Source organism: Spinacia oleracea, chromosome 4 (genome assembly GCF_020520425.1).
Source record: "Spinacia oleracea cultivar Varoflay chromosome 4, BTI_SOV_V1, whole genome shotgun sequence".
Taxonomy (NCBI): domain Eukaryota; kingdom Viridiplantae; phylum Streptophyta; class Magnoliopsida; order Caryophyllales; family Amaranthaceae; genus Spinacia; species Spinacia oleracea.
The window spans coordinates 108,103,342-108,118,468 of NC_079490.1; the positions used below are offsets into that span (position 1 = coordinate 108,103,342).

At 37.1% G+C, this 15,127-nt stretch overlaps 3 protein-coding genes and 1 long non-coding RNA gene across 4 annotated transcripts; all 4 read right to left on the reverse strand.

Moving 5' to 3' along the window:
* Positions 1–145: 145 nt before the first annotated feature.
* On the reverse strand, positions 146–4,870 carry LOC130471781 (uncharacterized). Its single transcript, XM_056842081.1, has 8 exons — positions 4,415–4,870; positions 3,424–3,699; positions 3,012–3,325; positions 2,744–2,926; positions 2,127–2,237; positions 1,956–2,025; positions 1,771–1,869; positions 146–394 (listed from the first exon to the last, which is right to left on the reverse strand). The coding sequence occupies exons 1-8, from the start codon at positions 4,853–4,855 to the stop codon at positions 299–301; spliced, it is 1,590 nt and encodes a 529-aa protein (XP_056698059.1). The 5' UTR covers positions 4,856–4,870; the 3' UTR covers positions 146–298.
* A 133-nt stretch (positions 4,871–5,003) lies between these two features.
* Positions 5,004–7,043, reverse strand: LOC130471782 (uncharacterized). Its single transcript, XM_056842082.1, has 3 exons — positions 6,549–7,043; positions 5,361–5,585; positions 5,004–5,279 (listed from the first exon to the last, which is right to left on the reverse strand). Exons 1-3 carry the CDS (start codon positions 6,981–6,983, stop codon positions 5,004–5,006), a joined length of 936 nt encoding a protein of 311 aa, XP_056698060.1. The 5' UTR covers positions 6,984–7,043.
* A 253-nt stretch (positions 7,044–7,296) lies between these two features.
* Positions 7,297–10,950, reverse strand: LOC110802420 (uncharacterized). The gene is made up of 3 exons (XM_056842083.1): positions 10,900–10,950; positions 10,749–10,826; positions 7,297–10,638 (listed from the first exon to the last, which is right to left on the reverse strand). The coding sequence occupies exons 1-3, from the start codon at positions 10,948–10,950 to the stop codon at positions 7,297–7,299; spliced, it is 3,471 nt and encodes a 1,156-aa protein (XP_056698061.1).
* A 157-nt stretch (positions 10,951–11,107) lies between these two features.
* LOC130459408 (uncharacterized) lies at positions 11,108–11,938 on the reverse strand. The gene is made up of 3 exons (XR_008918793.1): positions 11,810–11,938; positions 11,435–11,541; positions 11,108–11,340 (listed from the first exon to the last, which is right to left on the reverse strand). It is a non-coding gene; the product is annotated as an uncharacterized lncRNA (long non-coding RNA).
* Positions 11,939–15,127: the final 3,189 nt, after the last annotated feature.

Here is a 15,127-nt window from a genome sequence, read left to right on the forward strand (position 1 = left end):
ATAATATATTTTTTGTGAACTAAACAATCCCAAAAATATAAAACCTGTACTCACGCCACATTTATACAACGTTCAAAAGTGTCATCAACCACCAATAACTTCCAAGAAACTTTGATTTTTACATATAAGTTAACCATCATATGTTTACAAAATAAACCAACTAAATAGTTTCAAGTCTATAATAAATATATCTTTTACACTTCACACGTTACAAAATTGCACCAAAAATATAATAAGGCAATCATATATGATTTTAATAGCATGAAACATCCACAAAAAGAGATCGATGAAGCGTTAATTACACACAATGTTCGGTGAAGTATGATGCCCATTTGTCTCGTATTTCATCAATTTGCTCATCGGTGAAAGGATCTCCACTCATTGATGTGCAAACCTAACAAAATAATATATACATCATAAAATTAGTTATCTTCGGTTAGATTCAATACTGATGCCCATGTCAAGTTGTCAACTTATCCAGTGTCTCTAGTAACGGGATAAAGCAGAATGTGCGACGATGTTACGCTGAAAAGCTCTAGTTTCATGCAAGAATGAAATGCTTGACATATGATTTTACCATTTGTCAGAGGATTTAGCAAAGATTCATATTTGCTGTTATAGTTTCTGTAGTTTTCCAGCCTGTTTATAGTTAGGTGTTCTGTGTGCCTTACGGTTATAAACCCTTTAAATGTTTAATATACTTAGTATTAGGTTACTTAGACTCATTCCCATCTACTTTGGTCAAGTTATGCACGTTTAAGGCTTTAATGATCATTATAGGTCATATTTTGACCGTTATAGTCTTTTTTGCTCCCAACTCTAACCCGTGAACTTAGATTGGTATTCTAAACCCTTTAAATGTTTAATATACTTAGTATTAGGTTACTTAGACTCATTCCCATCTACTTTGGTCAAGTTATGCACGTTTAAGGCTTTAATGATCATTATAGGTAATATTTTGACCGTTATAGTCGTTTTTGCTCCCAACACTAACCAGTGAACTTAGATTGGTATTCTAAACCCTTTAAATGTTTAATATACTTAGTATTAGGTTACTTAGACTCATTCCCATCTACTTTGGTCAAGTTATGCGCGTTTAAGGCTTTATTGATCAATAAAGGTCATATTTTGACCGTTATAGTCGTTTTTGCTCCCAACTCTAACCCATGAACTTAGATTGGTATTCTAAACCCTTTAAATGTTTAATATGCTTAGTATTAGGTTACTTAGACTCATTCCCATCTACTTTGGTATAGTTATGCGCGTTTAAGGCTTTAGTGAACAATAAAGGTCATTTTTTGACCGTTATAGTCGTTTTTGCTCCCAACTCTAACCCGTGAACTTAGATTGGTATTCTAAACCCTTTAAATGTTTAATATACTTAGTATTAGGTTACTTAGACTCATTCCCATCTTCTTTGGTCAATTTATGCACGTTTAAGGCTTTAATGATCATTATAGGTCATATTTTGACCGTTATAGTCGTTTTTGCTCTCAACTCTAACCCGTGAACTTAGATTGGTATTCTAAACCCTTAAAATGTTTAATATACTTAGTATTAGGTTACTTAGAATCATTACCATCTACTTTGGTCAAGTTATGCGCGTTTAAGGCTTTAATGATCATTATAGGTCATATTTTGACCGTTATAGTCGTTTTTGCTCCCAACTCTAACCCGTGAACTTAGATTGGTATTTTAAACCAAATTAAAACATAACCAAATTAAAATCCAAAAATAAATTAAACTATATAACAAGGATAACACCCTTACCTTCTCTAAGTCTGAAACATCATTGCAGCAAGAGACTAAATCAAACATGTACCGCATTACGTAAAATCCACACTCAAGGCCTCCCTTTTGTTGAGCGCACTAGAAACAAGGGTAGAATTTAGATTAAGTAAAAATGGAATATATACAAACTATAAATATCAAATAATTTTTACGTGTGCAGTTACCTCCACATATTTCCATAAAGGCTCTTTCCTGTTGACACGGTTGCCACACATCTTGTACCTTGTAAAAAAACTAGAAATTCCCAATTAATCTTAAGTTATTGCTTGGTTATATCCTTAGATGGATACTTGATAAAAACATAATTACATAACGAAAAAACTAAAAGGACTTACTGTCTCACTATTGTCTTCATCTTTATCTTTCGACCTAAACTCAAGCAAATGGAATCGAAGTGATATATGGTGCAATTTTTTACAGATATTGCAAGGAGCATCCAATGGTCGCTGGATCCAATAACAATTCCATTACCATTTTAATAATATAAGTAAGAATATGAGCAACACAGCAGGCGCAACAACTTAGAACAACAACATATGCACTGACTTAGAACAGTAACTATCAGACAGCATCAACTTAGCATAACTGATCATGCATAGCAGCAGCAACTTAGCATAACAATAGCAGCATATAACAAGAACTTCAGAAGCAATAATACATCAGACATATCAGATAGCAACATCACAATACATCAGAACTGAAGCAACAACAACAGTGTGGCAGCAACACAATACAACAGAATTGAATGCCATTTCAAAAGAGTAGCAGCAGCAGCATAATAAAAAGAACATCAGATGTATTATTGCTGCTGAAAGTCTGGCTACTTGCAAGAGAGTTCATTGGTAAACGGTGACTGAGTAATGTAGTTTAGAGTTCATTGCCAATTTTTATTTTGTGAACACCATTTCATACAATAGAATTGAAGCAACAAACGAACTCATTTCATACTTACTTTTCAAAAATAGGTGCCAGAACAAACTCATTTCTGGATTTTACTGATTCGTTCATTGCTTTGAAAATGTATGCGTTGACTTCCTCTGTGCTTGATTTTATTTTGGTGTCAGAAGTAGTGTCTGGACATAGCCACCCAACTTTGGAAGCCTTGTCATTTGAGTTCAATTCATGTTGGAGTGCTCTGAGCGGTCGATTATTGAATAGGTTACATGATTTACGTGAAAGAAAGTTAAATCTATTACCTACTTGAGATTAAAAAAAATTACCTCATGAAAACTTGAATAATGGATATATTTAGCTTTGCTCCTCTTAAGAACTGTGAAATATCATTCTTGTCTACTTGAATTTTTCCATTTTCATTGTAATGGAACGAGGTACCATCTAGAATCACTTCAAAAGAATCACCATCTGGCATGGAGGCAACAAATGTCCGCAACCACTCACATTCTTGACTAAGGGAATCTACAATGGTATCGGGAATATCCGGGCTTTTTCGAGAAGCCGACAAGACAGAGGCTAGTTCATTGCTAAAAATCATCTCTGGCGACATCCGCTTCAACTTCTTAACTTTCGGTGTCGCCTAAAAATTAAAATCAAAGAATATAAACTATAATCGATAACATGATTGGTGAATATGAAATACATATAATTGAATAAATACAATTAGAATCTTATTACCTCAACTGAAAACCTAATTAATGTAGTAGGCCATTGCACATATGTACCAATAGCATTCTCCATTGCCTCAATTTCGAACGCCGGAACAGGAACATGAAGTGGCAAGCCCAAGAATTCATCTGGCACTTTCTGAATTTTCACCTTCAAATGACCGGGAAGTAACGATACAGTGTGACAAACTTCATTCTCACGAGGTGGATATGCGGTAGCACTCGCCACATCATACATTGCTCCAGATTCCGGGTCTTTAAGTAGAAGTTGGCATGTAGTTTCTACCTGGGTAAGGATTTTTATCACATTAGACATATATATTAGAGATAAGTAAACTTCAAATAAGTTTACACAAAATAAGGCAAAACATTTGCACTTCAACACTGGTCAACTTTGACTAGATTCTTGAAAAAGTCAACTCTGGTCAACTTTGACCTGAACCTCAAAAAAGTCAACCCTGTTGACCAGAACTAACAACAGAATGGCATCAGATTTGCAATGTGAATTTGATTCCTAGACACATATATTAGATTTTTTTTCTAATTAAGTCGGAATTTTGGGATATGTTTGTGTATTGGGATTCTATAACTTTAACTTGTATGATACGGCGTCTAATGCTCAATTTTTAACAGAACTTTGTGAATTGGATTAAAGTGCCACTCTCAGTGCATTGGCTGCTGAACAACTTGGTCAGTTTTCCGGACATGTGCCTCACTACACTGCTGTCCTGTAGCAGCACTGCACTGCTGTCCTACTGTGCACTGCACTGCTGTCCTACTGCAAGCAGTGCAATGCACAGCAGGACAGCAGTGCAATGATGCTGTGATGTAGTGGTGCAGTGCTGTTGTGCAGTAGACAAGTGGATCAGTGCTGCAGTGTAGTGGTTCTCGTATAGCTCAAAAAACCGGGCATTACTCTAGCTATGAAAATCTTGAGTCTAGGAAAAGCTAGAATCTGTATGCATAAGCTCATAATAGACATTCAGTGAGTGATAAGTTACCTCGAAGGGCGGCAGAACCTCCTCCAACTCAGATGGCAGAGCCTTCTCATGGGGTAGCTCAATTTGCCTGGGTGGTGAACGTTGAGAGTGGTTCGAAGGAGTTGTTGAAGGCAATGTGGTACTTAAACCCATAGATTCTAAAATGGAAGGGAGATTGGCCTTCATGCTAGCCTTTAACTCTTCTCTCATTTCCTCCCGAAGTTCCTCCCGAAGTTGTGCTTTTATTGTCTCATGATCAGACTTAGGCTTTGATGTTGCCTTTCCAAACGCCCTTTTGACCCCGACATTCACCCCTCCAAATCCACGTGCCCGGCCCAAATGATCTGACTTCCCAAGAGCCTCGGATAAGGCATCTTGGTTCCGATGTGGAGTAAATTCCCCTTTTGCTTGCTTTTCTTTAATCTCCAGCTGTTCATAGTTGTTATATAAAAGAATAGGCATCAAAACTTATACACAAGCAAACCAACAAAGGAAGCACTATAAGCACCATTGATTTAAAAAAAGTATCGATCACAGGCTCTAGTTCATATAATAAGTGGCAAGATATTAACTCCATTATCATTCAGTGTATCACATTATGAACTAGACTTTATCTCGTGGGCCGCATATAGAAAATCACAAGAATTGAATTACTTACATATTTGTCAGCAATTGCCTTCGTTTTGGGCTTTGGGATAGATCTTTTTCCTGTTTTTTTGTCTTTCTTATGCATTGAACAATACCAATCATCACCTCGATTTTGTTCAGAATTTGGGTAAAAGCCCTCGTGGATCCATATTTTCCGAGCATCCTCATAGTTATATTGTCCCAAGTGATGAGGATTATCATTCGATTTTGCACTCTTTTGGGCCTTTTGACGCTTAAGCTAACAAACATAAATTTTTACGTTAGTTTCATACCATAGCCAATTATACACATCATACAAAATAGTGAAATATAAACTTACCACTGCTATGTCAGATGTTTTTGACTTTTTAAATGTCTCCCAATCTTCTCGTTGGATGTTTTTCCAAATCTCATATGGTTGACGATTGACCTCATTTTTGCTCAACTTTCTTGTAAAAATAATATGGCCACTCACTAGCTTTCCCTTGAAGTCCCTGAATCTCTTAGCTACACTAGAGAGGAAATTCTTTTTGATTACTGGATCATCTTCAAGGTGGAATCTTGCCTGCACGTTTAAAACAAAACAATCAAGACATGGCAGGAATACAGTCTGAAATAGCTGAAATACAGGCTGAACTACCGAACTACTGAACTAATGAACTAGCTGAAATACAGGCTGAACTACTGAACTAGCTGACCTACTGAACTAGCTGAACTACTGAACCAGGTTCACTGCTGAACCTGCTGCCCTACTAAAGCTGAACTACTGAACTAGGTGAACTACTGAACTACTCAACTAGCTGAACTACTCAACCCAGCAGGGCCTGACACAAAACAGAGTGGCCGGGCTAGGCATGGACCAGGACTGTTAAGGACCGCGACCTGCATGCTAGAATGAGGCCCTGCTGAAGAATGAGGCTGGAATACACGATATACAACTGTAGTTTCTAAACAGACCTAGAACACGAGACAAAAACTAAAACACTCAGATAATTAATTAACAGCAACCATCAGCTGTACTAAAACTAAACTACAAATCCTGATTTGTCCTAAATAATCAACCAGTAATCCAAAGCTAATGTGACACTGCTGCCCTATGTCTCAAGCCTTAAACAACACTGACAGATGAACCAGTAATACAGATGTGAGTGAACAAAACAAATAACTAAACTACTGAACTAGTTGAACCTGCTGCCCCTATATCTCAAGCCTTAAACTACACCGACAGCATTAATTGCCAAGAGCATGTCAAGTAGAAGCAAGTATGCTCACTCAACATGTAGCCCAAACATCAAAAGAATCGCTGGACAATGATCATGCCAGCTGAAACAGAAAAACCAGCTAACATATTCTAAGCAGCTCAACAGAAACCAAAGGCAAAATGAATAAAAAATAACCCCAAACCTTCCCAACTTCTACAAAATCACACTAAATCAAGTAGAAACCAACGACCGGGCTGTTTAAAATTTCAAAAAATAAAGGCAGTAGGTATAGAAAAATGAAAAAAAAGAATAATTTTAGCACTTACCATTGTGTCCTCCCATAATTTACTCCTTAAACCTTGACTAACACTTGGCCAATCCCAATTAATATTCAACTTGCGACTACACAAACCGATCTGTTGACCATACTTCAATCTCCATTTGCCGGATGGACGCAAAAGGCTGTCAAACTGCAGGAACATGGGCCCGGTCTTTCCTAGCCCTTTTGTCGGACCCCTAGCTTTTCCTGACCCCCTTCCCCTACCCTTGCCTTTCTTGCTACCTGACTCCTCTGTAGGATGATTAGTATCAACTCCGAGAAGGGCAGCAGCATCAGCCAGCTCCTCAAACTCATCAAGTCGACGCAAATACTCGTCATTAGCTATATCTTCTGGTTCACCTTGGTCTTTCTCGTTCAAGGCATCATAGTCCTTATCTTTTTCTGGCGTTTCTTCATCAGATTCATCCCCATTTCTAGCCATAGCTCTGCAAAATTTGAATCTTTTAACTTTAGTACAATAGCGAAACTAAAAAGGATAATACAAAACAGAAAAGTACATAACCCAACACACTTAAAGTACACACTACAAAACAGTACAAAACCAAAAAAAGTTAAAGTATTTTTTGTACAGAACACTAGCACAATAAACAGAACACAACAGAATTAGTATAAAAAAATAACTGAACAGACAGAATAATACAAAATTGAACAAAAATAACAAGTACTTTAAATAAGAAATCAATCAACTACAAAACATGAGAAATATGTCTACACAGTGAGTACCTAAATCATCATCAAGGTTCATCAACAGTTATGCCTTCTGTATGATCTAAGCGCATATAATTGGTATCATTATCCGTTCCATCAAGCACATCGCTCTCTGAAATTGAGAACGGTGGTGAGTCATCAAACTGATCGTACTCTTCTTCATCATCGACATCACCAACACCAAGAATATATCTCTTCCCTTTAACAACAACAGACCAATCATGATCGACATTGTCTCTTATGTAGAAAACTTGCTTTGCTTGGGATGCGAGTATGAATGGCTCTGAAGTGTCGCGCAACCGTGTCATATTGATTATAGTCATATTATTGTCAACAAGCTTAACACCGCGCCGACTATTCTCTGCCCACTTGCATTGAAAAAGTGGTACCTTTATTTTTCCACTATAATCAAGCACCCATATTTCCTGAATGACCCCATAATATGGATGTGTTGCATCAACTGGATTCTTATCTTTAGCACTTGCATAATCTCTAGAAGAAGCAACCATTGTAACACCACTATTTTGCGTAGACCTTGACTTTTTGTCTTGACGTAGCGTATGGAAGGTATATCCATTGATGTCATACCCTTCATATGAGTGCAAAGTATCTTGTGGACCATATGATAGCCATTTTATCGTATTGGAGATTTTGTGGCCTTTAACATCCAACTCAGCCATCACTTTATTTTGAAACCAATCACTGAAAGTACGATTATGTTCCAACACCAAGGCACGTTCTGTTTTAGTCGGATTTCGAGCTCTTAACTCCTGCATATGCTTTTCTAAGTACGGACTAACCTCTGTGAGTTGTTGTAGCACACATAAGTGGGCTTGCATCTGTTTCTCTAATGGAGCACTGATATCTTTAGCACCAATTGTGCCTTTGCCTTCAAGTCTCCCCTCATGTCGAGATTTAGGAAGTCCGATTGGTTCAGCTCTGGACATATATTCAGCAATAAACGCACCAATCTCCGCCGACACAGTTCCTTGAATCATACTTGCTTCTGGTCGTGCGGGATTCCTCACCTTTCTCTGCATGCACCCCATATGCCTTTCAAAAGGATAAGCCCATCTCATGAACACTGGACCACAAAGCTTGATTTCTCGAACAAGATGGACAACTAAATGAACCATTATGTCGAAAAACGAAGGCGGAAAATACATCTCAAACTGGCACAGTGTTACAACTACATTAGCTTGTAGTTTGTCTAATTCCTCCGGATCAAGTACCTTGTTGCATATTGTATTGAAAAACGAACAAAGTCTCGTGATGGCATCTCTTACATGCTTAGGCAAAATCCCACGAATTGCAATGGGCAACAATACTTGCATCATGACATGACAATCATGGGATTTCATTGCATGTAATTTCAATTCAGTCATACACACAAGCTTTCTTATATTCGATGAGTAGCCCTTAGGAACTTTAATTCCATAAAGACACTCTAGAAATATTCTTTTCTCAACTTTAGACAATGTATAGCAAGCAGGGGGTAAATAGTAAGACTTACCTTTCCCCTTTCTGGCCTTTTCCTTAAGCTTTGGCCATAAATGAGGTCGAATCTTCAGGTGTTGCATGTCTCTCCGCACCTTAATGCCATCCTTCGATTTCTTATCCATGTTCAACAATGTACCCAAAATGGCCTCACACACATTTTTTTCTATGTGCATTACATCGAGACAATGTCTAACTGACAGATGCTTCCAATATTCCAGTTTCCAAAAGGCAGACTCCTTCTTCCAAATTCCATCTTTTTTATTTTTCCCAGATTTTCCAAAAACCGTCTCTATGCCTTTAACACGGTTGTAAACCTCTCTTCCAGATGACGGTCTACGAAATCTACGTTCTTCCACGTTGCCATCAAATATAGATTTTTTCTTTTGATAAGGATGAAACCTATTTAGCCACTTTCTATGAACTGGATACACGTGTTTTCTAGAATTTGGCAACCAGGTTGATTCCATATCATCTTCACAAACTGGGCATGGCATCTTTCCCTTTACCTTATACCCTGACAAGTTACCATAAGCCGGGTAGTCATTGATGGTACAAAATAACATTGCACACAACGTGAAAATCTCATCACCATACGCATCTAAAACAGAAATACCTTCATCCCACATTTTTTTCAAATCATCAATGAGCGGAGCAAGGTATACATCAATATCGTTTCCTGGTTGTTTCGGCCCTTGTATAAGTAAGGATAACATAATATTCTTTGACTTCATGCACAACCAAGGAGGCAAATTATAAATTACTAACAGAACAGGCCAAGTGCTGTGTTGACTGCTTAGACTACCAAATGGGTTCATTCCGTCAGTAGAAAGCGCAAGCCTAAGATTCCTATCTTCTTTGCCGAATTCTGGAAATTCTTCATCAATATCTTTCCATTGAGGAGAATCTGCCGGATGTCTAAGCAACCCATCTTTCTTCCTCTTATCTGCATGCCACCTCAAGTTCTTTGCCTCCTTCTTTATTGAAAACAATCGTCTAAACCTTGGTATTATTGGAAGATACCAAAGCAGTTTAGCAGAGGGACCTTTCTTGCCTTCCCCGGGCATAACTCCATCTGGGAGCTTGTAACGAGACTTACCACACCGAGGACATTTATCTAAATCTGCAAACTCTTTTCGATACAAAATACAATCATTTGGACAAGCATCTATTTTCTCATATGCTAATCCAAAAGGACACATCAACTTGTTGGCATAATAAGTTGACTTAGGCAACACATTCCCTTCGGGAAACATGTCCTCTAATGCCTCCAAAAATTGTGAAAAAATTGCGTCAGTCACACCGCCCTTTATTTTCAGGTTGGTCAACACTGACACAGCCGACAACTGAGTGTACTTGACACATCCAGGATACAAAGGTTTCTCAGCAGCTTCTGACAAACGTTCAAATAAATGAGGCTTATCTTGAATTGCCTCCATCATTTCATCTATATGATCCTCCTCAATATCATCATCCACGTCTTCTTCACCTTCATCATCTTCCTCCGAAAACATATCCTCGGTCCGATCAATAGGTTCAGTGTGTACATGGTGGTCAATAATTGGATTTTCACTGGAATTTCCCGTATATCCTCCGATCTCACCATGCCATATCCACACATGGTATTGTTGCCTAAACCCACGACGAATCACATGATCTCTTAATGTTTTGATACTACTAACCCTACTCACATTTTCGCAATCGACACATGGACAATAAAACCCATTATCTTGTACATTTTCTTGATGCTCCAAAGCACATCTACAAAACTCCTCTACCCCGTTCAAGAACCCCGACGAAGTTCGCTTCTCATACATCCAACTTCGACTCATACCTTCTGTTTCACCGGCTAAAGTCATGATACAACCAAACTGTCAACACATTAACACATAGCAACTCACATTGAAATTGGTGTAACACGTTGTATACATGCTTAAATGAATTTCGTGAAACATAGTTGAACTATACAAAAAGAACATACAACACCAAGAACAACAAGAGCAAAAACAGCAACAACGACAACAAAAGCAAGCAACAACAATAAGACCAACAACAAAAACTAAGCAAATCAGAACTAGCAAAACAAAAAAACAGAGAACAACATGTTACACCCAACAACATGAACAAAAAACCTGGACCCAAATAACAAATTCATGGCTTTCAGTTCCTGTGACCTGTGTCATGGTGGCATAGGATTTACCAGTGAAGGCCTACTGAGGAAAATAATCAAGGTGGCCAAGAAGAGTATTCATTTGAATTGGAGCAAACTGAGCTTAAACATGGAAAAAAGTCGGACTACAAATAATAATAGGCTAACTGTGTCAAATCGAATATGCAATTTCAGTGTAGCATTCAGTCAATCTAAGTTTTACTTTTGAAGTACAAATTGAAATCAATTTTCTGCTAGAGTATTCAACTTGACAAGCAGAGATATGCGTGAATACAACGGTATATAAGTGCTTTACATTATTTAATCAAAATAACGATGCAATCCTCAACAGTCAATTACCTCTTCAGTGAGAAATATTATCTCTAGAAAGATGAATCAGCAAGTTCCCCAATTCCAAGCACAACTGAAAATATGCAAAAAGCCATATATATAAGAGAAAATGCTAACCTGAAAGAGTTAAAGGAAATTAAAATCTGAGTACAGAGTCTAGAAACAACCTTTACGGGTTTACATATTCAAAGACGGCGAGGAAGTCGGTCCAGCTCAGGGGCTACAAGAGAAGCTGCAGTCACTAGGTAAATTTTCAAGTTTCTTAGTCTTGAGCCTGAACCAATACCAAATTTGTAGGATACAATCAGAGATAAAGTTTAGGCATTTTTAAGGTTCTATTAAGCCAAAATTTGACATTGAAAATTAGGGTTAATTAATTTACAGTTTCAGGGGAGAGAGGAGAGGAGAGGACAGAGCAAGAGAGTACTAATTAGATAATTCAAACACAATTCATGTTAATTGCGAGACTGATATGAGGGGGAATAGAGCAATTAAACGAAAAAACGGAAAGGATGAGGAGGAGCAGTGGAAGCATAATTTACCTCAATTGAGAACGGCGGCGGCGGAGATGAGTTCGAATGACCACGGCGGCGGTGGAGCTTAAGTTTTCCGGCGAAATTCGGTGGTGAAGAGAGTAGGTCAGGGTCAGTCGTATGAAAGAAGAAGAAGGTGTTGGTGTTTCTGTGAAGTGAGACAAGCCAAACGAAAGAGACGAAAGAGAGAAGCAGCTGGCTCCAAAAATATGGGGTTAATACGCGTGTCTCTGTGTGGGGGACAGGTGACAACTTTGCGGCGTTAAAAGGAGCCACGCCGCAAAACGTTTATTTTTTTATTAATTTGCTGCGTCATAATAGTAAATAACGCCGCAAAGTGTTAATTTTTAACTGATTCTTCGAATTTGTCGTTTAGTTAGAGGCGTTAAGTAATTAACGCAGCAAAATCATGGCAGCAAATGAATGTTTTTCTACTAGTGTGATTTATTGTTCACATTGGTTTTTACCAAATTGTTCACATTGGTTTATTGTTCACATTGTTTTTCAACAGTTTTGAAAAACTATGGAAATCTAAATAGCCCAATTATAACTAAAAGTTTTCCACATATTTACTTTTCCATAGTTTTCTCTCCGAATAAACAAACATGGTAAAATTGAGTAATTACATTTTTACGTAGTTTTCCTCATTAAAGTCAAGTTACTAAACACACTGTTTGTGCGAACTTCCTTCCCTTAGCAGTGAGTTATTATTAGGGATATATTTACTGTTAGGGGAAGGGAAGCAGAATCTGTATAATTCCAATTGCATAGATACATTTTGTAGTGTCTTTTGTTTATCGGAACTCAGAAAAAGTCTCTTTGCAACTTTAGGGAAAAATATGTGATCACGTATGACTATCCTACCATAGGGTGAGAGCCTTGTTACATGCATTATAGTAACGGTGCTGTGCGTTACATTTTGAAGTTCCTTAAATTTTGGAATTGTCTTAAATTCTATGTTGGGTGCAGATGGATTATTGAGGTGTTAAGACTCTTTTTAAGTGTCAGAATTTCTCGATAGGATTTCATGTCTTGGTGGTTCTGCCCCCTTTCTATTTTGTGCTGATCTTATCCCCGACTTGTTCATTAATTTTTGTTTTTTATAGGAGCTTATTGTTTCTTTACTGTCATGTTCTTTATTGCAGATTTATACAACGGAGGAGGGGAGTAATTAAGTAAAGCGCATGCCAAAAATCTCGAGCTGTAATACATTGTTTTTCTCCACAGAAATTATAAATTATATAATCAACTTAAAAACATGAAAGAAAGGCTGTACATCTTCAGCAAGTTGGGAAATGAATTTATAGGTAAGGCTCCCTCTTTATGCTGCAAAAGATTGCAAAAGGGGAGTCACCCCCACCACCAACCAAGAATTTTTTTCTTTATCTATCAGTCTTACATTATCGTCACCAGAATGAATATCTCTCGATTCTGACAATGAAAGCCTCCTGGGCTTTTCCCGTTCTCTACAGTCTACATAACATTGACCATTGCCCATAAACTCAATTTCTTGGCATACTTTCCAAATTCAATTTACCCTTAAAAGGCTCAAAAGTTAAATAAAGTTTTCAATCCTAGTCCTACCAAAATCCATAACATTATTCAGCAGTTAATCAGCCAAAATATTAGATCAGAAATAACAAAGCAAACTCAAATTGCACATTTTAGGATAAATAATAATAGTTTTTGCAAAAGATTGCAAAAAAGGTGATTGATTTACCTGAAAACTGGTGCTCCTAATCTTGTCATCCGGCTTAGGATAGCTAGCAACAGCAACTAATAAGTCCACTACTACACCTCCACAACCTAGCTAATAAAATACGTGGTCGAATTCAAAACCTTCGCTTAATTAAAATGAACTGATTCTAGTTGAATTTGAGGAGACAAATTAATACGTTTCATAGCATAATCATGAGACATAATTTCAATTACTCACGAATTTCCTAAATTTGCACAAAAAATTAACTCACCCATTTGTACGAAACCTTCACTTGACTAAAATTCAGTAGAATTCAGACGAATTTGAAGAAGTAAATTCATGATAACTTCAATTATCGCACATTAGGCAAATTCCAATCACTCAATAATCAAATTACAGCAAAACCCAAATCAGATTAACTCCATTTTTAACGAAAATAAGAACAATCAATAAAAAACGACTACATTCAAAGATGAAGATGGTAACTTATGGAGGAGATTTGCAGGATCAGAAGGGCGGAGTTGGCTGAAGTTGTGAGGGTCGTGTGAAGGCCAGTCGCCGAACATGGAGTCCATTAACTAATGAATCAACACCAATCCGATAAATTCAGCAACAAAGGAATTCTAATAATGCAAAATTGCAAATTGCAAATGATAGCAGCTGACCGGCGCAAAACCAACAATGGATTAGATAAATCACAAATCATCATAACTCCAGTGGCAGCAACCTGTCAATTCAAACAACCAAAGAATCAACACACAAATGCAATCAAAATTCGAACACAATGGCATTAAACAACCAAATTCAAAGAATTAACACAAAAATGCAATCAAAATTCAAACACAACGACATTAAACAACCAAATTCAAAGAATTAACACAAAAATGCAATCAAAATTCAAACACAACGACATTAAACAACGAATGATGTTATGATTGATGTTTTGTAACATGTTTTATAATTTGCGGGATTACAAGTATGATTTGATTGAATAGTTTTATGATAATGCAGCTTTATAAAAAGTATTGATTTAATGAATTATTATTCCTGAAAGAAATTATTTTATGAAATAACGAGATTTAATGGTTTTATTGAACTACCATGGATGAATGATATTTTCCTGAATAATGTTCCATTAAAAGAAATGTAAACATGATAAATGAAAGTGTAAGAACTGGTCAAGTTCCCCTGATATGGATCCCAGGCTCCCCCTGATAAGAAGCACTATCTTCCCCTGATATGGAACCAAGGTTCCCCCTGATAAGAAGCATTGGCTTCCCCTGATATGGAACCAATGTTCCCCCTGATAAGAAGCACTGGCTTCCCCTGTTATGGATCCCAGGCTCCCCTGTTATGAATCACTGGCTTCCCTTGTTTGTAGGAGACGTCCTACCATGTTTTCCTGTAAAGTCCTGACGACCAGAATAATACTGTTAAAAGGAAAAAGGTTAAAGAAATGATGTTCCTAAAATGATTTTTTTGAATTGATGAAATGATAATTCTGAAAATATGTTTCTGAAAAGATATTTTGTTAAATGTTTTACTATATTCTATTCTCCTGTCTTATCAAATAAAATGAATTGAAATGATGTTACGATGCTAGAGTAAATCGTTACTAAGTCTTCGAC

Coding starts and splice junctions, on each gene's coding strand:
- LOC130471781 (XM_056842081.1), bottom strand. CDS start 4,855: ATGCCTATTCTTTTATATAACAACTATGAACAGCTGGAGATTAAAGAA. Junction 2,927..3,011: donor ATTATTCAAGTTTTCATGAG/GTAATTTTTTTT, acceptor TCGACCGCTCAG/AGCACTCCAACATGAATTGA. Junction 395..1,770: donor ATGTTTCAGACTTAGAGAAG/GTAAGGGTGTTA, acceptor TTATTTTGTTAG/GTTTGCACATCAATGAGTGG.
- LOC110802420 (XM_056842083.1), bottom strand. CDS start 10,950: ATGACACAGGTCACAGGAACTGAAAGCCATGAATTTGTTATTTGGGTC. Junction 10,827..10,899: donor AATTTGTTATTTGGGTCCAG/GTTTTTTGTTCA, acceptor TGATTTGCTTAG/TTTTTGTTGTTGGTCTTATT. Junction 10,639..10,748: donor CTCTTGTTGTTCTTGGTGTT/GTATGTTCTTTT, acceptor ATGTGTTGACAG/TTTGGTTGTATCATGACTTT.
- LOC130471782 (XM_056842082.1), bottom strand. CDS start 6,983: ATGGCTAGAAATGGGGATGAATCTGATGAAGAAACGCCAGAAAAAGAT. Junction 5,586..6,548: donor AATTATGGGAGGACACAATG/GTAAGTGCTAAA, acceptor TTAAACGTGCAG/GCAAGATTCCACCTTGAAGA. Junction 5,280..5,360: donor AAACATCTGACATAGCAGTG/GTAAGTTTATAT, acceptor TATGTTTGTTAG/CTTAAGCGTCAAAAGGCCCA.